The sequence below is a fragment of the Toxotes jaculatrix genome, chromosome 5 (genome assembly GCF_017976425.1).
Source record: "Toxotes jaculatrix isolate fToxJac2 chromosome 5, fToxJac2.pri, whole genome shotgun sequence".
Taxonomy (NCBI): Eukaryota; Metazoa; Chordata; class Actinopteri; family Toxotidae; genus Toxotes; species Toxotes jaculatrix.
Genome location: NC_054398.1, coordinates 23,750,468 through 23,772,798, shown reverse-complemented (window position 1 = coordinate 23,772,798; position 22,331 = coordinate 23,750,468). Strand labels below are relative to the sequence as shown.

At 40.5% G+C, this 22,331-nt stretch overlaps 4 protein-coding genes across 6 annotated transcripts; 2 read left to right on the top strand and 2 right to left on the bottom strand.

Moving 5' to 3' along the window:
- Positions 1-91: 91 nt before the first annotated feature.
- LOC121182235 (patatin-like phospholipase domain-containing protein 2) lies at positions 92-4,315 on the top strand. Its single transcript, XM_041038632.1, has 9 exons — positions 92-391; positions 1,251-1,483; positions 1,940-2,005; positions 2,278-2,487; positions 2,724-2,784; positions 2,938-3,138; positions 3,264-3,405; positions 3,726-3,833; positions 3,964-4,315. Exons 1-9 carry the CDS (start codon positions 205-207, stop codon positions 4,313-4,315), a joined length of 1,560 nt encoding a protein of 519 aa, XP_040894566.1. The 5' UTR covers positions 92-204.
- Positions 4,316-4,924: 609 nt separating this feature from the next.
- On the top strand, positions 4,925-10,519 carry LOC121182349 (patatin-like phospholipase domain-containing protein 2). Its single transcript, XM_041038800.1, has 8 exons — positions 4,925-5,271; positions 6,097-6,329; positions 6,430-6,495; positions 7,369-7,578; positions 7,790-7,850; positions 7,949-8,149; positions 8,621-8,747; positions 9,317-10,519. The coding sequence occupies exons 1-8, from the start codon at positions 5,067-5,069 to the stop codon at positions 9,558-9,560; spliced, it is 1,347 nt and encodes a 448-aa protein (XP_040894734.1). The 5' UTR covers positions 4,925-5,066; the 3' UTR covers positions 9,561-10,519.
- Positions 10,520-10,681: 162 nt separating this feature from the next.
- On the bottom strand, positions 10,682-16,330 carry tdg.1 (thymine DNA glycosylase, tandem duplicate 1). The gene is made up of 11 exons (XM_041038799.1): positions 16,195-16,330; positions 15,533-15,607; positions 14,259-14,425; positions 13,770-14,062; positions 13,598-13,667; positions 13,228-13,363; positions 12,921-13,003; positions 12,735-12,829; positions 12,094-12,265; positions 11,782-11,934; positions 10,682-11,436 (listed from the first exon to the last, which is right to left on the bottom strand). Exons 2-11 carry the CDS (start codon positions 15,589-15,591, stop codon positions 11,309-11,311), a joined length of 1,356 nt encoding a protein of 451 aa, XP_040894733.1. The 5' UTR covers positions 15,592-15,607; positions 16,195-16,330; the 3' UTR covers positions 10,682-11,308.
- A 702-nt stretch (positions 16,331-17,032) lies between these two features.
- tdg.2 (thymine DNA glycosylase, tandem duplicate 2) lies at positions 17,033-22,322 on the bottom strand. Of its 3 annotated transcripts, none has more exons than XM_041039402.1 (10): positions 22,199-22,322; positions 20,448-20,767; positions 20,032-20,231; positions 19,752-19,821; positions 18,687-18,822; positions 18,376-18,458; positions 18,171-18,265; positions 17,913-18,084; positions 17,568-17,724; positions 17,033-17,437 (listed from the first exon to the last, which is right to left on the bottom strand). In XM_041039402.1, exons 1-9 carry the CDS (start codon positions 22,207-22,209, stop codon positions 17,618-17,620), a joined length of 1,194 nt encoding a protein of 397 aa, XP_040895336.1. In that variant the 5' UTR covers positions 22,210-22,322; the 3' UTR covers positions 17,033-17,437; positions 17,568-17,617. The 3 variants fall into 3 exon arrangements, with proteins under 3 accessions (XP_040895336.1, XP_040895337.1, XP_040895335.1); XM_041039403.1 differs by having other exon boundaries at positions 22,208-22,286; XM_041039401.1 differs by lacking the exon at positions 22,199-22,322 and adding an exon at positions 21,895-22,117.
- Positions 22,323-22,331: the final 9 nt, after the last annotated feature.

Sequence of the window (22,331 nt, the reverse complement as noted above, 5' to 3'; positions counted from 1 at the left end):
AAAATAGCTCCTAATGAGACAAAATTGCAACAGTTGGCTACCTCTTCACCTTTGAATGTTGTCTGCAGGTGGTGTGAAGGTGGCAGTTGATAGTGATCCCCATAATTTTATTCTGACATTTCAGCACGTTGACATTCAGAGGAGTTAGTTTCTTTGGTGGATTTTCACAGTCCAGACTCTGCTGGTTGAGAGACACCTGAGAAGATGTTTGATTTGAAGAAAGAATGGAGCATCTCCTTTGCAGGCTGCGGTTTTATGGGGATTTACTATGTCGGTGCCACCAGCTGTATCCTCGAACGGTTCCCTCGCTTCATACAAGACGCCTCTAAAATCTATGGAGCCTCTGCAGGTGCTTTGATGGCTGCTGTTCTCACTATTGGAATCCCCCTTGGTGAGTCGTTGGTCACTTCTCTGCAGATCAAAGTACATTTTAAAAAATTTTGACTGTTGGTAACAAACAAATGTACTAGGTTCGAGGAGCACTAATTAAGATGTCATTTAAATCATCATATTTTATTATATTATTTGGCACAGATTTGTTGCACTGAGCAGCATTGTACTTTGATAAAACTCTAATGTCAATGCCACAAAGTATAATGAGATACTGATTTTTGTAATTGCATTTCCATAAGGACTTCCCTCTGTCACCTCCATGACACCATGCCTCAGTGTGTCCACTTCATGAGATATGACTGCCTGTACCCACACTCAGCACAGCTTGGCATTGTTTACTGCTGTGCTTCTTTGTTTGTTTGTTTCCGCCGCGTACACGAGGGTCTGCTGGGGTCCGAGTGATGTAAATTTCGTCATCAGAAGGTGTTCGCGAGGTTCCGTGAACCCACCTGTTCGCTGTGGCCTCAAGTGCGCAGACTCCACGCAACTACGCGCCCGTGGCGTCCACGTCCGTGCGTGTGCGCGTCCGCGAATTCCTCTGATTATATAATCGAGACCTTAGGCCTCATTTATATAATCATATAATATAATCGAGGCCTGAGAGAAAGCCTCTGCTGAAAATTTGAGCTGTGGAACGTTTGCATCTTATTTTGACACCTCTGGCATTTGTGAATTCAAAAACACAAAGTCCTTACACTTAAGAGAATACTGCTATATAGTTTTATTCAACATTTGGTATCAGTGACCAACAGTCTACATTAGAAAAGCTGATACATTTCAAATAAAAGGAGGTAATCTAACTTTGAAGACCTTTGTTGGCAAAGTCACTTTTGTCATTACTGTGTTTCTCTGTGCAGAAAAATGTTGTGCTAATTTGATGTTCATGGCCAAAGAGGCCAGGAAGCACAAACTGGGGCCCCTGCACCCAGCTTTCAACCTGCTGAAGATAGTGCAGGACTCCCTGCTGGGAAACCTTCCAGAGGACGCCCATGTGCGAGCCTCAGGGAGGTTGTGTGTGTCCCTGACCAGAGTGTCCGATGGGAAGAACGTACTTGTGTCGGAGTTCAACAGCAGAGAGGAGCTCATACAGGTATATTCTACAGATTTGGAGTCAAGCTGAACATTTTATCCAGAATAAACTCTTATGAAGTCAAGAGACAGTTCAGTTTCTTAATTACCAACAAGACACTGCAAAAAGTTAAAATGTGGAGAGGCTCTACAATCATACATCATCGTTTTTTCAGATTGTGAAAAGCTGACTGGAAAGATGGGTTATGAAATTTGAGGAAATGGAGGAGGAGAATGTGGGGGCTGGTATGGGAGCAGTTTCTTGAGAAACTGAGCAACCTTCCTTGATCAGAACTGGAGGAATTATTCTGCTGTTGTGTCAGAGGTGGCAGAGAGGAGTTAAACAAAGTGTTGCAATTATTTTTATTTTGTTTTGTTTTCATGTTCACCATCATCGCTCCATTATTTTTATTTATCTGCACAAGATGTTTGTCCCTCAGTAACCAACATGCAGTGAAACTGAATGTGCTTTTTCCAGGTACTCATATGCAGCTGCTTCGTCCCTTTCTACTGTGGTGTTATTCCACCAACTTACCGTGGTGTGGTGAGTAAACCAGAAAGCTGTTAAACTTTAGCTGTGATTTGCAAAGTTGTCTCTTACATGGGGATGCTTATGGTGAACTTCACTCAGTTGGTCAACGCCACAGCTCATCTTCTGATGGTGACCAGTTTTCCTTTAGACAAGGGAACAGACAAACCAAAACTGGTATAACAGAGCCAAGTTTTTGTTGAATTGAGTCACTGCAAAATCTTACATATTCATAAACAATGGAAACACGCTGCACCTACTGATCAACTGCCTCCTTTTCCACTTAGCATTATGTTGATGGCGCCGTCAGCGACAACCTGCCTCGATGCCACCTGAGAAACACAGTAACGTTTTCTGCGTACGCCGGTGAGAGTGACATCTGCCCCCGAGGGAGCACGCTGAACTTCCATGAAGTGCGATTCAACAACGTCAGCATCCAGGTCAACTCAGAGAACATGTACAGAGTGACCAGCACCTTCTTCCCACCAGAGCCTGAGGTGAGACACAGAAGCTCCATGATTCAAAACCTGGATGATCAAGTCACGCACTGGTAATGATACTGATTATTAGCGCACTGTGTCATGCAACTATTTTGCTCATGTTTTTCAACATGGGATATCTGTGAGCACAGACGAGGTGTTAGGGCTCACTAATGGACAGTGAACCCCTGTAATATTATGTAGATTAAGTAGACCTATCTTGCATCCTCATCAAGCACTCCTGGACTTTACAGGCAATGTCTGAAATCTGCCAGAATGGCTACATAGATGCTCTCCGCTTCCTGCAAGAGAACAGTAAGGACATTTTGTCACAACAATTGTTGAACATTCAAGTAAACAGAAGGTGAGGAAGAAAAGAAAAACACAGTGACCGCTGCCAGATACTGCGGGTAATCCAGTGCTCTCTTATTGCAGTTTTTCTTTTCTTAATTTAAATACCCATCACAGATCTGATCAGCAGTGATAGTCCACTGAGAAGTTTGGAGACAGACTCTCCCAGACCTGCTTGTTGTGAGTTGCTGAAGAGGCAGGCTGAAGGCAAAGAGTCCAATGAGAACGTCCAGCAGAACGGATTGAAATTTCCTCAGGAAGAGCATTTTTGGCTGGATCCTCAACTGATAGAGAACCTGCCAGTCGACATCAGAAAGGGTAAGTATAGTAACTGAAATATGGGCTGACGTGGTTGTGAGAATGTGGCCGTCTGTGGCAGTTCAATAGATTTAATTCAGTAAAACCTAATATGTAATGTTTGTATTTCACTGTATTTGTGTCAGCGTTGTGTGAGGCCTGTAGAGAATCACATACCGCCGGTGGTTTGCTGTCACACATGACCGAGTACCTGCCAAAGAAAGTGACTTCATACCTGAAGATTCCCCGCACTCTGCCTGTTGTGTCGCCCTACTCTGTAGCCAAGAGGTAAGAGCCTGTGTTTAAACTGTTATAATACCACAACGAAACTACTGTCTAAGAAGCTTGGAGTCATTTTTCAATCCTGTGCTTGTTGCCTCAGTAATAAAAAAAAAAAAAAAAACTAAAAGGAATTATATTCTAACTGAAAATCCCTGAAACCCAACATTTCTTCACAATTAGAACTTTTCATACTGAAAATCTTATCATTTGTTACTCTTTCACTCAAGTAAAATCTAGAACATAGACATCTTTTATTTGAGGGATTTGAGTATCTCCGCCACTGCTAATTATAAGTGTTAACTTGAGACTGTAATTAATCCTTCCAGACTGGTGGATTGGATCCCAGATGTGCCCAAGGACTTGAGCTGGCTCTATGGCATGGCTGAAGACATATACAGACAAGCTGCGAAGGACAGGGTGGAGGACACTGACAGGTATATGATGTCAAGATCATGTCTCTTGTCCAGCGATGTTCCTCAGTTTCATTGGTTCACACATTATATGTTGCTTCCCAGAAACAACTGGCTAACCCTCTAAATAAGATGGAGCTTTATGCTTTTACAGGGAATCACCTCTACGCAGATGTTCAAGCCTACCATTAGACCTGAACCGATGGAATGATGGAGAAGACGACACAAACACTCCCCCAGTGACCCCAGAAGCCACTCCCACCTCCAGCTTCACCTTCACCTGGAATACGCACAGTGAGGCGAACCACATGCCCCTGACTCCACCCCCCACGCCCTCCTTCAGCCCCACCTCTGGCTTTGGGGAAGCCACCACGGAGTCGCCCAAGAGTGAAGGTAGAGTTTGGGGTTTGGGCAGAGCTGTGGGCTGGATCCGAAATATCGCATTGGAGAAAACCCCAAGCCCCAAGAAAACAGATGATTCAGCTTCTTCTACTGAATTCAAGTAAATGTGATAAATTTTGCACTGAAGGAGAAGAAAGTGTTGAATAAACAAATGAAAACGTGTCCTGTGTTTTGTTGTGTCACTATCAAAGCAAATGTAAGCAACTGTTTACCAGAAAAATGCAAAAATGAAACTCAAAAATGCTACTGCAACAGAGTTAGAAAAGAGACAAACAGCACCAGGTTATACATGCATTCATGCATTTATTTATTAGTTTTTAATGAAATCATATTCATTAGATTTTACTGATATTATGATCCACTATTATGAATTTATTGTGAGATGATTATGTCGTCATCCACAATCATCTCACAATAAACAAAAAAACATCAGCATGATCTAGTAACAATAATAGTATGATAAAGAGCAACTGCTCAATAGCTGGCGATGTTGTTGTGCCCCCCTTTTGCTCCTCCCACTGTGCCCTGTACAGTTCAGTGTTGGTTAAGTAAGTTATGAAAACTATCACATGTCACGCAGCTGCCCTAATCGCAGCCAGTGTGTGAAGTGATTCCAGCTTGTTTTCTGTTTTGAAACATGTGACGTTTGAGCCTAGTAAGTTGTGCAATAGCAGACCACAGCTAACTGATGCACTGCCCACTTTGAATGGAAACAGAGAAAAGACACCAGTTTACACGTGTGTGTGTGTGTGTATGAAATACAGAAGGGAATGAAATCATCCAAACTCTGAGAGATGACTGAAGAGACTGCAACATTCGAGGTGCAGTTTTAACTTTCCATCAGCCTCATGGTGGATGGAGTCCTCAGAGAAGATGTTTAACTGGGACGAGGAGTGGAACATCTCTTTTGCAGGCTGTGGATTCAGGAGCATTTACTACCTGGGAGCTCTGAGCTGTATCCTCGAGCGGGTGCCACAGCTGGTTCATGGTGCTTCTAAAATCTGTGGCGCTTCGTCTGGTTGTCTTGTTGCTGCAGCTCTGACTGTTGGGTTTCCCATCGGTGAGTCACATTGTAGATCAGGGGTTTGCCAGCTCTTTAAGCTGACTTACAGATAAACATCAGTTAATGTCACACTGTGTATGTGTTAGGAACGGACTCTTAAAATAAGCAAAATCTTACACTAAATTAATAATTTCTTTTTCTTTCTTAAGTTATTAATTAGCTCTTCATTGACAATGTAGAGTGGCAGACTGGATGTATGTTAAAGAACAGGTAACTACTACTTTTAATTTTCCTCCTGTGGTAATTGAAGTTCCCGGTCCTGCAGAAATGTCAGGGGCATGTTATCTAAGAGCAGGTGCAGTTCATGCAATAGTGAGGGCAAATTCCAGATGTCACATGGAGTTCAAAGCCAAGGGAGACGAATGAGGGAACAACACACACACCTCTCCTCTTTCATTCACTGACACCTAAAATAACACACAACAGTGTCACAGTGAAAACAAAATAACAATAAGGAAGAAAACACCACATTCATTTAGTGTTTTCCAGGTATCTTATGAATGTATTAACAGACTTAAAGTGAAAGCAGAGATAAAATAACTCACAGCTATAAAGCAAAAACAGTATATCACCTGAAAAACCAATTTCAACCAGTTAATAATTTCCTACATTACCCAGAGTGCACTTTGCCTCTCCTGACTCAATGACCGACTCCAGTGATCAGGTCATTGAGTCAGGGGTACAACATGTGCTTCTTCAACACATCCAAGAACCAAAAGGACAAACAAAAATGTTGAATTTGATTTACTCACTTATGAGCCTTTAATGGACAATAAATGCAGCTGATCACTTCCCCTAAAGACTGCTATTTTCCCTCCTCAGAACAGCTCTGTGCTGATGTGTTGGCCGTGGCTAAAGAGGCCAGAAAACACACTCTGGGAGTTTTCCACCCAACCTTCAGTCTGCTGCGGACCGTATGGGAATCCCTGTTGGAGAAACTTCCGGAGAACGCCCACCTGCGGGCCTCTGGAAGGCTCTGTGTGTCTCTCACCAGAATGGCTGATGGGAGGAACGTTTTGGTGTCCGAGTTCGACAGCAGAGAGGAGCTCATTCAGGTAGAATGGATTGGAGTGAAATGTTTTCTAATAGTGGCAGGAGCTGAGGCTCTGATTTCTGAATTCTGATGTTTCAACTTGCGTTGTCTCCTTTCTGCAGGTTCTCATGTGCAGCTGCTTTTTCCCCGTTTACTGTGGCTTCATCCCACCTTCATACCGTGGAGTGGTGAGTAGATACCTGTACATTTTTAAGCAGTGTCACTCCACTTCACTGTTCCTATATTCTCCTTCTGTGCTGCAGCTGACAAGTTCTAATCAAAAGATTAGTAAGAAATGCTTATACAATATAGTTTTACAATGTTCTTTACTTTAAAGCCCCCATAATTTGAAAATGTCAAATCCTATAAATAGGGGCTTTGAGTAAAAACTTACAGTAGAGATTTCTGGCACAACTCCTCCTACTTTGTGGTTAATGAAGCAGAGAAAACAGGTGAAAAGTCCAGTGATACCAATATGTTTCTGCTCGTGGACTTCATCAGGGTCATGTTACAACACTGTGTTGATGTTTCCGAGCATTTCCGAGCCAGTTTTTCACTCCTGGGAGGTAAAAGATCACTTTTTTTTCCTTCGTTTTAATCATATTAATTCAATATGAGCAGGACATTTAGATCTGCCATTCTGCCTCCATGTTCAGCAGCCAGGGAACAAGCAGAAGTACCAGTTTCTCCACATCAGCCTCCATAGACCAGAAAGAGTTTCAGCCAGAGAACATGATATTTTAAGAATACGCTGGGAGTTTTCCCTCTGCCTGCGTATTCTGCACAATAAAAAAGTTAGCCAAAATAATAACCTTGAATGTACTGAACATATGTGGTCTTTACCATCCCTGACTATTAATCAATTTTCATTGTTTCAACGCAACACGTCTCTTATATAAAGACAAAGATCCAGCGTATACAGTATATACATACATACTTTCAGAAGGATGCTGATCCTTATTCCTTTAAAGCAGAGTATGAATCGTCAGTTTTAAAAGTTTTGAATCTGCCTGTTCATTGGAGATGGTCATGTGTATTCACTCAGCTCCCTTTCCTCTCAGCACTACATGGATGGAGCCCTGAGCAACAACATGCCCCTGTTCGAGCAGAGAAACACCATCACTATGGCCCCGTTCTCGGGCGAAAGCGACATCTGCCCCAGAGAGGGAACATTCAACTTTCTCGAGGTGCACTACGGCAACGTCAGCATCCAGGTCAACACCGGCAATGTGCACCGCGTCTGTACGTCCTTCTTACCTCCTAGACTTGAGGTTGGTCTTGGATCAGGTTCTTTTAACTTTAAAAAAGTTGTTTTAACTTTTACTTGTTTGTACTTCTCTTCTCTGTCATACATAGAAACTGAGTGAGTGTATTCAGCAGCAGAGCCGAATGAACTTTGAGAAGTTTAAGAGTGTGAGCAGTTCTCTGTACTGTAAAAAGAAGAGTTAGTAATCCCTCATGATTTACATGTGCTCTTCACAGAAGCTGGCTGAGATCTGTCACAATGGCTACATGGATGCTCTTCGTTTCCTGAGAGAGAGAGGTGAACTTGTCCACCTTCAACCGCCTTAAAACCAGAAATGAGTGGGTTGTTGTTTTTTTTTTTTGGAAAACATGGTCTTAATTAACAGTTTCTTATAGATCTGCTGGGGACACAGTGTCTTCCCCCCACTTTGGTGGCAGAGACAGCTGCAGTCAGACCTGCTTGTTGTGAGCTGGTAAAGGAAGTGGCTCAAGCCGAGTCCAAGAAGGCACTGATGAATGGACTAAATCCTAGTCCAGAAGAGCACTGCTGGCTGGACCAGAAAGTCATAGAGAACCTCCCAGTTGACATCAAGAAAAGTAAGTGGGACAGGTGAGACCAGGTCCACAGGTTTGATCCTGATTGATCCAAGAAAGTGCTCAGTCCAGAAAAAAACTGGCATAGTGCAAATACACAAAATAAAGTCCTTTGAAAATAACTACACAAACTTGTAAACTCATCTCATTCAAAAACTAAAGAATAGAGATAAAATTTGAGACAATTTGCTGTTTCAGCTAAATGAAGTTGCATTGGATTTACTTTGGTTGAGGTTGAGGTTCTTATCAATGTGGAGAATCATTCTTGACCTTTGAGATGCATATAAAATATAGGTGTTCTCGCAGTTATCAGTTATTTTTTTCTTACTGGGCACAAAGAGCTCTCCAGCTGTAATTTCAGTTCCCTTCATCTGTGAACCGGCTGTAGAATAACCACTCAATAAATTTACATCAGTATCTTTATGATATGTTGTGGGAATATTTATGTTGTGTGTGTGTGTGTGTGTGTGTTAGTCCTGTGTGAGGCTTGCAGAGGGAGCCATGATAGTGTCAGTTGGTGGTCTCAGCTCAACAAAGTGTTTTTGTATCTGCTGACCATCCTCATGCTGCCCATCGAGCTGATGTCCTTCCTCACCAAAAGGTAAGGACGAGGGGTTTTCTTTTCTTTAAGCAGGTAATTATGCAACTAAAGGTAAAGGGTATGATACTGAATGAAAGTTATCCCTTAAGTTTTTATTAGAATAACGCCCAAACCACTAGAAACAGACACTTTCCTCTTCCGTGGACTCACAAACCACAAAAGTGCTTCACCATAAGAGGCGGTCCACCACCAACTCTGGTAGATTAAGCTAAGGTACTTCCAGGTTAAACAGTTACCTTATTTGACCCTCCAGGCAGGGAAAAGGGCAGAAACAGTGAATCAACCATTAAAAAAATGGATTATCTTACTAGATTCTGGCTGGCATAGAAATTAAACTGCGTTACATTAAATGTGTGGATTTTTAGAGGCTGTAATTACATGCCATGTTGAGATGAAGATGATGTAACTTGTTTTTTTCTTCCAAAGTGGAAAAACTACATGGTGACAGTTAATTATTCTTGTTGTACACCCCTTCTTTATGACCACAGCATTATCTGCTGCAGTAAAACTAAAATCGGACATAATGTGATAACAGTAAGACAACAACAGTGAAACTGTTTGGTCTGCAGCAACAGGTCCTCTCCTTCGAATCTCAGAAACCAGACAGGAGAAGAGAAAAAAGTTAAACCTTTGACCTCAACAATCGGCCCAGTTTCCAGCAACAATCTACATCAGGACGACAACGGTAATGTGGATCCTGTCTCTCTCACCTCGACCTGCACAGTTCTGCCCAAACTCCAAACATCAAATTTGCCTAAATGTGGCAAAACGACTTTAAACCACAGAAGTAAACAGACACATGATCAACCATAAACTTTTAAAAACATTTTTTTAAATGTTGTCACTCATTACTTATGCTACAACATACATAAATAATTTATGATCTCTGAACATTCTGTTGTGTAGAAGTATAAATGCTTCTTCATTTGGATTTGTCCAGCACCCTGTCCAGAGATGGTGACCAAAGGCTTAACTTTGACCCCAACTAGCTTGGGTTAAATTTGGTTAAGATTATGCTAACATCAACCAAAAACAAAACCCAAAACAAAACAATGTACCTTAGTCTTGAAGTTTGTCAACATACCTCGCTTTTGAGTGACCACCATTTTGAATTCAGTTAAGTTGGTTTCTAAGGTTTTCTGCTAAATGAAACCATTTCATTGCCGATGTGTGTTTTTCATCTAAGTGAACCTAAAAAAAAAAAAAACCCAAAAGGTCTAAAACAGAACATGTGCTCTGGTATTTTCATAGGATGATAGGAGTATTATGTTTAGTAGGACATCATACAAACAAATGAAAGAATTCATTTTTATTCATATGAAGATTTTGGTGATATTTACTTTATCAACGTCGACTATGTCCTCTGTTAAATACCTCAGAGCATACGCCGTTGTTTTGTTTGTAGTATAGCTGCTTCAAGGCACTGAAAGGACTGTCCTCCAGCTACTTTTGACCTCTGACCTCAATGAGGATAAGACGCAGAAAGACTCTCGATTGATTCCCTTTAAGTGAGTTTAGAAGTACGTTGATGTTAAGAAAGCAGAGTGAGCATAGATTGTAAAATGTGCATTCAAACCCTGTGAAGTGTCTATTTAAAGATTTGTTAATGTGAGCCAGTTTGGTCATGAGAGAAGATGTTGCTGCTATTTATTCATTGTCAGATCTGTTCATCTACCTCTGCTATGGTGTCTTGGGGGCTCAGTGGTTAAAGGTGTACATCATGTTAACTGACACGTTGAATCAGACGATAGCATATAACCTTTGTTGCATGTCAGTCCTTCTGTGTTGGGCTCCATGTTTGACTGTTGTCTTTTTGGATTTTTCTTGTTGTATATCTTCTCCAAAATGAAAACAGACCAACACAGTTAGCCTCACAAAGATTAAAAGGTGCCCATTGTTCTGCATATTTAAAAAAAAAAAGGGTAAATCAATAATATAGGAAAAGGATCATCAGGACATTTTAATGGACAAATATTTCATAAAATTCCTTGTGAATGACATTTCCGTAAACATAGAAAACATATTTCTAAAATTCCTAAAACAAAAAAAAAATGGTAACAGAGATTAAAATAAAACCTGTTTGAGTTTTGTAGCGTTATTTTGAAAGGCTTGGCAGAAATTCCTCCTGTGGAATCTCTAACAGCTGTGATGAGTTTGGTTTCACAGAGTGATCACTTTGCATCGTGGTCAGTTCATAGCACCATGAATGTAAGAGAGTTTTATCTACTGTTAAAACAGTAGACGTGTTTACACCTACTGCATCACCAGTGCAGTATAGTACAGTACAGTACAGTACAAAGGCAAAACAATGTTTAAATACATGACCTACTCCAGTGACAGTCAAGTATCATTGTCAAGTCCCTGATTTCACATATTTAAAAAGACTGCCATGAAGAAGATCATACATGTATACAAGATTACAAACAAAATAAAATGACTAAAAAAAAAAAAGTCCATCTATGAGTGTATATTCCACTCGGACACTACTAAAAAGATATACAATCTAAGACCTGACAAAAGGAGGTGAAGGACTGAACTGGCTGCACCGCTGGCCTTTTCCTTCATACGCTGCCATCTTTTGGTCCACCACCGATATCTGGGATCTGATCCGCAAACGACTGAGTCATCCACTGTCCGTCTGGAAGCTGGCCTTCTGCTCTCTGTGACGTGCTCGCCTCCTGGGCTCCTTCTGAAGAAACACGACAATCAGACTGAAGCGCTGTGCTAATGATGAGCTGAAATGATTAGTCCACAAATGAATCTACAACTGTTTTTTTGATAACGTGACTAATCGTTTGTCATCTTTTGAAAAAAATGGCCAAAAATTCACTGGTTCCAGCTTCTTAAATTTTTATCACATATAAAAGAAAATCAGGTTTTTTGAAAATAATCTGCAGAACTGACGATGAAGATATTGTAAACTAAGATCTCTGTGTATTTCTCTAAATTTCATTTCCTTGTGATCGTGAGGGCAGAACTACGTCTGCTCTGTAACAGCTTCCCCTCACGTTCAGCCGTGTCTGTGTGTTATTACCAGTGTTTTCTACAGATGAGAATGTACAGTGACCGTTGGTCTGGCTCTGGGCCTGGCCCTCCTCAGGCCCTCTCTCTACATATGCTCCGCCGTAGGCATCTTCATAACCAGGGTCGTACTGCTCCTCCTTGATCGCCATCCTCTTGGCATCGTCTGTTGATGGAAAATAAAAAGGGAAGAATAAATTACAAGTCAATCATTTTAACATCTTGATGCACTGAAATACAGAAACTGTCAAGCCAATCACAGTTTTAGAAAAGAAAAAGTTTAACTGCCATGGATCAAACGCGCCCATTCGTCCACGGTGCTTACCCTTGGCCATCTGCAGGTCGAATGTGTACTCAACCTCCTGAATTTCAGTGCTTCTTTGGATGCCCTTCAGCTGATCTCTGAGCTCCCTCAGTTTGATGTAGAAGTGGACTTTGTCCTGAGCACGAGGGAACTGAGCACAACGAGCGCTGGAAGAAGGCATCAGATACAGAGCCTGTGTGGGGGAGTTGATGGTCAGTTCAAGATTTTTAAAGCACGATGTAAAGTTTCAATTTTCTAAACTGGCAGTTTCCCTGTTAAGTGGAACAAATAACTTCTTTAATTTACAGAATTATTGATTTTCATTATTATCAGACTATTAGACTATCAGATTATCAGACATTGTATTTTATAATCTGATACTGATATGCCATTTTAATCCAGTGTAGGTATAGTTAGGGTTAGTTACATTGCTAATAATATTTTATCAAACTTTGATAAATGATACTGAGCAATATGAGTTCAGATGGACAGCCTCTGTGGTGTAAAATCTCATTTCCACCACTTAAAATGTGGCTGAGAGTGTAATGCTGGCATAAAAACATCCACAGCCGTTTCATACAGGACAGAGGTCAATCTGTAAACGTGTCCAACGTCTGAGGAGTCCTTTAGAAAGTTGTGAGGGAGGTGTTTTGAGTTCTCACCACATCACACTCTGGGATCTTGTGTGGCTGCAAACCAAATTCAAGCTTCTGTGGTTTTTTACCAAACAGCTCTCTGCAGAACATTTCATAGATGCCTGGGAAGAAAAAAACAAAAACATATGACATTAATTCACTTTAGTGGAGAGCTGTTTTGTAACTGTTACACTGTAGTAGAGGAGTGCTTACATTTTCCATTGAAAACAGCGATAAGAGGTTTATATTGCTTCAGCTTCTCTACGAGAATTTTTCCTCCTTCACGCAACTCTTTACTGTTGAGATGAAAACAAAAAAGAAAAGTGGTTACAATACGGTGTTACAACTAAATTAGAACGTCAAAGCTAACATAGTCAGCCATTGTGGTTCCTGTTTGCTAATCCAACTCAGAGTTTTCCCTCTTCACCCCAAATACAGATTCTCTGACTTCATCAAACATGGGAGAGCTTCAAATAAAAACCCAGGAGCGATGCCACTGCTATGTCTAACATGTTTTTACCTTGTGAGGTCTTTACTCCCTGGTGTCGCTCTGGCCACCATGTTAGTGAAACCCATTTTGTACTTGACAGGCAGTGTGGTGTCATGCATGTGGTTGAGCTGCTCCTCAGTAAATCCAGACAGGAACAGGCACTTCCCTGAAACCAAAACGTCACCAGTCACTCATGTCTGCAGCCAACACAGCAGATGTATTTGTTTGTCCTGATTAATGTTTATTCATGACATGGAAAGACTTTATGCCTTTAAATATCTTTAAAAGCATAAAGCTCAAACTGTGCCTCACAAAGGCAGTGCAGTATCGCCATTCAAACAATCTCTTATGACTTTCTAAAAACTATTAAACTCAAAATCCTTCTTGCAACATAACTTACAAAAATGATTTCCAGGTCCTGGAAACCATCGTCCAATGTAAGCTGCCATCAGCCCTGGATTGATACCAATCTGAAAGGAAAAACAGATGATTTTGAGGTTTACAAACTCAAATTCATTCCAAATAGCACTGTGCTTGTTTCCACTGTAAAACAGATGAACATAGAACCTTACAATGACATAGTCCAGGTTGTAGTCCAGCAGGTCTGGTAGAGTTTTTTTCATGACTTCCTCTTCTGACATTCCCTTGAAGCGGTCGACTTTCCTCTTCACCTTCTTGAAGCTCTCATCAATCTTCTCCTGCTTGCTGTCTGCCTGAGCGTCAGTGGCTTTCTTGGGCTTAGGACCAGGTTTGGCTTTGGGTGCATTTGGGTCCTTAGGTGGCTTTGGTGCCCTGGGTACTTTTGGTGGTTTGGGTTCCTTGGGTGTCTTGGGTTGAGCTGATCTGCCTCTCTTCTTGGCTAGAGCTACAAGAAAAGGCAGGAAAGGATATATCAAAAGAAGGAAGTGTCTGAAGCAAGTCACCCTACTCTTGCACTTTCAGGTTTACTTGTGCAGAGACACTGACTCAACAGTTTATCACCAATGAAAACATTTTGGACCCGACCCGCCACTAGCTATCACACAGAGTGAGGATGTTTTATTCAAAAGGAATCACAGTACGTTTTGCCAGGTTGGCAGGTTCCTGTTGATCCATCATGGGATCTGGATTAGCCATGTATGAAGTGGCTGTCTCTCCCTCCAGCCTCTCCGGGTAGTGAAACTGATGGTTGGGGCTGAAGCCTGAATACTGGGCCTGGAGAGCGTGGAACTGCTGGGCAGACTGAACCCTGTGGTGAAAGGATAATGAAGAAAAACAGGTGGAAATAACAAAAACATCAAGCCAAATGGCACTGGGCTGTCCTGTGGGGTTACAGCTGAATTAGACCAGTGTTTATATATTACCTTTTTTTGTTTTATCTATCTGTTTTCTGTATTTGAGTGTAACACAGTCATGATGGATAATTTGGTTTGATAAATGAATAAACATAATTGACGCACTTTCACCTGAAATTGTTATGAGTCAATTAATCCTCATTAAGGATAAATTCCTTTAGGAAAACCTAATTATTAGGCCTGAGCTGTTTGGCTGAAAGCATTTTAGAGAGAGGTGCTTTTGTCTTTATCAAAGTGAGGATGAACTAAATATTAGAAACACATCTTACCAAACTTAAAGTTGAATCAACACCCCTTTAATCTTTTATCTGTCTACAGTGTAATATCTGAAAGGGGAACAGTTTCTTTACTTTATCTGTTTTGTTTCACTGTGTTGTCTTTTTGTCAGTTTTGACAAAGAAATGTCTTTTTTCTACCCAGTGTTTCTGTTGCATAGAGCATGATTTACTGCACAAGAATTTTATCTGTGATTAATAAAGTTCTCTTTCTCATCTTAAAACAGTTTTAACTAAAGCTGATCATTCTAATCTCAGTGAAGGTAGAATTTACTGTAGCTCTGTTGTAGTCTTAGTCAGGTGTACCAAATACATTGACAACTGATTGTATATCAGTTTTGAAATTTTGCATTCACAGTTGCATTAATTTTCACACCACATGAAAAAACAATACTTCTAATTCACAGAGCAACACAAGTAAGCAGTAGTACAGCTTCACATCATATCAAGGGAAAACATCAGAGACATTCCTTTGTTAATCCTGTATTAAACCACAATAAAATGCCATCGTGCTACAACAAAACAATATACACATCACACACTGTAAATCTTTCATGTGTGCAATCCAAATGACATATTATGAAAGAAAAATGGTAAAATTAAAAGTCAAAGGGGAAACTGGTTGCACATGCTTTCATTTCATTTTCATCACACTTTGCCATTCAGAGTTTTGCAGCTATAATCTGAATCCTGTATGGGCACGCTGTGGTGAGGAGGAAGACTCACCACTGTTGAAGATACTCCGGGGAGACAACAGGCAGTGATCCATTCAGCTTTTCTTCCATCTTTTGGGTGGTTTGACTTTATTAAATAAATCAACATGCATGTTTACACGTGGTTTAGCATTTTAAGAGTCTGGCAGTGTATGAAACTGAATGCATGTGGCTGGGTATTGTAGACAAACTATGGCGTTAGCAACAAAAGATAAACGATAACATAAACAATACCAACAAAACACAACAAATATGACGATGAGCCATTAAAATTAAGTATGCAGACTTTGTTTTATAAGACAGTAGTTAACTTAAACAGCAAATTCTGCAAAGATAAAATGCTTCCCCTTCTCCCATAGCTATGCTAACTAACAAGCTAAATCTGAATGAAAGCTAGTGATTAATTTTCCATTTTAAAACGGGTTTAGAGTACATTGCTAACATGTGAACGTTGTTTCATGCTATCTCATTTAAATCATAGATATCTCGTATCCCGGATCATAATATAAAATGGTCTTTTTACATCAGTTCAGTGGCAGTGCCACAACTACAGCTAATGTTAGCCAACAGCTAGCTGTTCAGCTAGCTTAGCATGGATGAACGGTTTCGCTTCCACTGAGATTCCTCGCAAAGAAACTGTACACGGTTTCACAGTATTTATTAACTTAAACGTACCTGTTGTGGGTAAAGTTTAAATTTGTTTCCTCTGTACAGATATCTGTTATTTTTCCATCTACCCCGCTCCCCTATTCACAAGATTACAACAGCAACAGAGGCAACAAAGACATGACAGCCCTGCCGGTCAACTTTGACACCGGAAGATCTTAAGTCAGAGTCAGAGGGGTCTAAAAAGAAAAATATCTTTAACTATGATCACGAAGAATTACTCAAATGCGCATATTTTATACGGTTGAATAATGTAAGATATTATTCGATATATCTGTTCAAATACGGCGTTTGTAATGTAAACTGCTTTATAAAGTCGCACCTAAACATAACGGTATACACCTATTTCAGCATTGGTATGAGCTGCTCGACTTTTAAACTCTGTGAGGCGGTTTTCTATTGGCTGGTAGTGTGAGGCGTTTAAATGGAAATGTTTGCGGCTTGGTGCAGCTTTCAGCGCTCAATGAAGGCATCTTACACGTCTTAAAGGTTCAAATAGTGCAATTTTATTGGCCTACAAGTCAGTGCTGTTTGTGATGTTTACTTATCTCAGCAGAAAATATGAATCCTGTACTGTAGACTTCTCATTAAAAAAATGTTTTGAAAGACCTGAATTATTTCCGCATAGGACTGTAGCATAGCTCACTGCAAAACATCTAAATAATTGACGCTTAATTAAAGCCTGGGTTCAAAAATAGTAAATCTGGCCTTTAACGTTGGATTCAACAAAAGTGTACTGAACACAGCTGGTGAAGGAAAACATTCTTTTTGACGGCTTGTGTGTGTGTGTGTTACCTTACCTCATAGCTTCACATGAATGACTATAACAATCAGACAATACACAAGGCAGATTTAGAAGAGATTTAATAACTCTGTAATTACAGATTAGAAATTCCAGAGTACAGTTACCTATTTATAGAACAGATGAAATCATAAAATGTCATTCTTTCAAAATACAAAAATAAGTCACTGGACACACATACCTTACAAAATGCAATAAATAGTGATAGAAAATAACACAGAAAACATGCTCAGTCTGTTTGGGAGTTGGAAAATGTAACTGTTGTCGGCACTTATTTTCTTGTGCGTCACATTGCGCTGCCTCGGGAACAGTGTGACCCCTCTTCTCTTGTGGTGTCACCAGAGGGTTTCTGACTCTCACTGATGCATCTCGCAACTGGTATGGCTGAACATCTCCAGCTGCAACAGTTCCATGTCATTTTGTTTGCAGACTGGTCCACAATGTTTATTTCTGCAAGATAGCACAGTAACAATGTATTATGCTGCTTACACAAACCAATACAAAGATTGTTAGCTTATGTTTGCCACAGAAAATTATTCAATTTTAAGAAACTATCCAACTATATTGGTAACTAAACTACCTGTGTGCTACAGAAGACAGGCCTGTCTTTTCTCCTCTCCTCAGGCTCTTTTAGTTGGAGACGTTGCTGCTTTGCCTCGTGTTGTCATGCAAACCGCTACAGCTTTCATACTCTGGATCCTCTTGCTCCTCTTTGATTGCCAACCTCTTAGCATCCTCTGCAGAACAAAACCATCAGAAAGTAATTCGCTTTTAATTCAGATATAAATGTGTCTGTAAAATGTTTCTGAAAATCCCAGTAAGCAGGCATATCCCAGCATCCACTGAAACACTGTATGTTTCAGCTGTTCAGTTAAACTGAACAGTTTCAGCTGTTCAGTTAAAGAGAATTGTGCCAACTGTTTACCTTTAGCTAGCTGCAGATCGAAGGAGTACTGTGTCTCTACCACCTCGCTGCCAGGTGCCAAACCTTTCAACTGGTCTCTCAGTTCCTTCAGCTTGATGTAGAAATGTACCTTATCCTGTGCGCGGGGGAACTGTGCACAGCGAGGGCTTGATGAGGGCATCAAGTAGCACACCTGGGTGAAAGGGAACATGCTATCAAGACTGTTGCTTGTATTGCTGAGTATATTTTAAGAGTAATTCAAACTCTGTTTGTTCATACTGTTTCAGTCTCTGGGATTTTGTAGGGCTGCAGACCAAACTCGAGATTCTTTGCCTTCACACCAAAGGTTTCTTTGCAGAAGATTTCATAAATACCTGTCAAACAAAAAAACACATCAGTATCCCACTAAATTCATCCAGTGGCTTTATGAATACATGTCCAACAGAAACTGACAAAAGTAGATTCAGTGTTTTAATAATTCTACCTTTGCCATTAAAAGCTGCTATTAATGGCTTGTATTTCTGCAGCTTGTCAAGTAACTGTCGACCTCCTTCACGAATCTCCTTACTGGAACAAACACACAAAACCAAAAAAATCTTTTCAGTGTTTTTTTTTTCCTCAAGGTACACACTGGATTATACCGGGTGGTGTTCACCCAATAGCTCCTCGCTGTTGATAATCTTAGAACAGAGTCTTCAGTTTCACCAACTCTGAATCTTTCCACATATAATACATTTTAAGTGAAACTACATTTCTATAAACTTTATACATCAATGTGTGTTTTATTTTCCTCACCTGGAGAGGTCCTTGCTGCCAGGTGTGGTCCTCTCCACCATGTTGGTGAAGCCAATGCTGTATTTCTCTGGCAGGCTCTGATCATGCATGTAGTTGAGCTGCTGGTCAGTCAGACCAGAAAGAAACAGACATTTCCCTGGACAGAACAGACGAATTGAAAAATTGACAATTGAGCAAATATAAACATTTCAAAACAATGCCCCCAAACTATTTTCTTATTTTCTTTTTTACATATCTTGTAGCTGCACTGAAACGACAAAACTTTATTGGCACACACACCTGGACAATGTGCAGGTTTGTTTGCCAGCATAATATAGTGAGCTGATGATAAAGGCGCTAATTCAGGAAAATGTTTTCACTGTAAAACAATGTGCTGTACAGTCAATGACAGCACCAGTGTCAAGTATGTTCAGCTGCCTCAAAAGCAAAGCAGTGCAAAAAACATAAAGGAAAACACAGGACTTGAATTATATATATAAAAGACGCTTGAGAGAAAAGAAATACCTTGTGCCTGTTAAACTTCAGAAACAGTGTGAGACCTTAAAAGCTCATGAAATCACTGTTCACACTGATCTTAGCAAACCAGTCTGGCAAAAACCGTCACTGATGAAAAGTCTGAATTTGGCATCCATGCATTTTCTACTGGCCCCTGAAATGTTGATATTGCCCTTTAGTGGCTCCTTAAAATGCTTTAAAGTTAACAAAAACACATTTCAACATTTTCCAACAGTGTCACGCATATTGTGTATTCTGCTTGTTCCAGTGAATCACTGAGGCAATGCCATTTCTATACAGAGAGAAATATTCAAACCCAAGACACGATTTTTATGGCTGCACCAATATATCGGATCGAAAGTTTAGTTGAATCATATCATTATATTGGTATCTCTGGAAGCTTTGGGATCTGTAATTGCGTTTGAAATTATAAGTTTGAACAAATCTGAGCCGCATAACAAGCAATCGTAACGATGGACCCACCGCTGTGTCCAACAGGGTGGAAGCAGTTAAAAGTGAATACTGGCATGTCTCCCCTGTAGTCAGTAATGAAATTGAATTTCAACATACAGAAATGGTTTCCTGGGTTTGGGTAATGGTGTCCTTTGAAGGCTGACAATAGTCCTGGGTTAATTCCAATCTGAGGAGAAACATGAAGGGGTTACCACGGCAACAGACCTAAAAACTACAGCTTTATGTGACTGAAATCTTAGACCATAGGCACATTGTGTGTAAAGCATTTTAAAATGTGTCAGTTTTCCTTGCATAATTGTCATAAACAACATTAACCCACCAATTATTCAAAAAAGCAACATATAAATTCTTAATAAGCCCCCAGAAAATAACTCACTATCAAAATGTCAAGATGGTAGGTAATAACATCTGGCAGGGTTTTGGTCATAACCTCAGCCACTGACATGCCGTTGAAGCGGTTCAGAATCCTCTTGGCCTTCTTGGCGGCTTCAGCCTCATCCTCCTCCTCCTGCAACTCGCCCTCCTCCGCCTGCTGTTTAGGAGGTCGGCCTCTCTTTTTCTTCACTGGTGTCACAGCTAGGATGGAGAGGAGGAACATACTGAGATATGGCAGTGACCAATAAAATGAGAAAGCCAAGACGACAACAGAATTCACAAGCAAAGTTTTGTCACTACAGAAAACACATATGTTGATGACTTTTTTTTCCCTTTTCCTGTTGTAAAAACACAAACCCATCAACTTAAGCCCATATTAGTGAAGGCTGATTAGTGAATCAATAACATCTTCCATACCTTGAAGTGGACCAGCAGGCTGAGGCTGGTGCTGAATACTCAGCTTCTGCTGCTGTACTGTGTGTTGATGCTGAGGGTGCTGCAGGACTGCAAGATGTTGCTGTTGCTGCTCCATGATGTTCTGCTGGTACATCGGTTCCTTGTAGTGATTTGGGGCTGGGTGGTAGTTCTGGTAAAAAGGCTCCTGGTGAGAAGGTGGCTCCCGGTGTACAGATAGCTCAGCCATGACCGGCTCATCTCTGGGACCTTCTGTATAATAGCCCATGCTGTGATTTGGCATCACATACTGAGCCTCAGGGTGCTGCTGGCTGGACTGGTACCTAGAAGAGATGAAGGCACATGAGAGAAGAGGAGAAGATGAGGAGGAAGGAGAAGGTTAAAGAAAGAAAGGAGAGAAAAGTGAGCAAAAGCAGGAAATGAAACCAGACCAGGACACAGTGAGAAAAACCAAATCATGTCTGGTGTTCAATGCAATGCGTGAGGAAGTGGGTGAAGAAAACCTCACAATACTTGCAAACACAATACTTACAAACATACATGCGCTGATGTACACCTGTTTGTATTCTCTACATTACATTCATTACACCTTTATTGTGGCAATTTGAACTGTTCTGAGTCTATAACCTAGAACATGTGCTTGTACCACAGATAGGACTTTTTAACTCTAAATCTGATGTTCACTTCAGTAAAATGTGTCGAGAATGGAATGAAGACATACAAACAATCAATTGGACTTGCAAAAACACTGGGCTATGATTGATATCAAGTCAACTGTAAAGTCAAACACATGAGGGGTTTATCTTATAGCTGTATACATACTACAACTGGTAAATACGCTGAGTAAGAGCCACTGCATAAAGCCTGTAGCAAGTGATGGTGTAAGCTGTGCCCTTTTAAATCTGTCAAATCAGCTACAGAGTATTCATACAGCTGCAACTAAAAAGTATTTTCATAATCCATTAATGGATTTCTTTATTTTTTTTGATCACAACTTCACATTGCCAAAAATAATGTCTTCAACTTGCTTATTTTGTCTGACCATCAGTCCAAACCCCACACACATTTAATTCTCTATCATAAATAATAAAGAAAGGCCGTGAACCCTCACATTTGAGAAACCAGCCAAGGTTTGGCGTTTTTGCTTCATAAACGACTGGAACGATGATTCAATTATCGAAATAGTTACTGCAATCATAACATTCACTGATACCTGCATTATAACTCAGGGTAATGTCATTTTTAAACTGTTAGTCCCACATTATAATATGCTTTCTCTCCATTCAGAGGAAAATTTATTAACCTTAATAACCGCACTATCACTTGCTACAAGCCTAGATATAAAGTATACGGACATATGTATGATATCGTGTGTCAAATGATATTTATTTTCTCCATCTCATGCATGAAAATGAAGACCCAGGACCTGCCACCTCCAACACCAACTCACCACTGCTGAAAATAATCCGTGGGAACCGTCAGTGATGTGTACTGGTTTTCCTCCATCTTAACTGTTGACTTATTTGAATCAATTAAGATTTATTGTGCTGCCAGGTGCACTTATTTAGACACACTGGAAACATGAGCTGTGTGGAGATTAAAGCACATACAGTACACTGCGAGCACAAGGAAGACAGGAAAGTGGAGGGTTTAACCAACGGTAAGCTAACAACAATACGCTGTACAGCCGCGTCGAAACTGCAAGTGACCGATACATTAACTAAACATAAATGTATATGAGTGCACTAACATACCTGTCATACATTTTGTTCTTTAGTTTTCAAATAAGAAGACGGGGGGCTGTGAATCCTCCCAAAACAAAGACCATTTAAAACGCTCGAGCTAAGCACTCGACGTCTCCTCTCGCTCGGGTTGAGTAAAGCGATG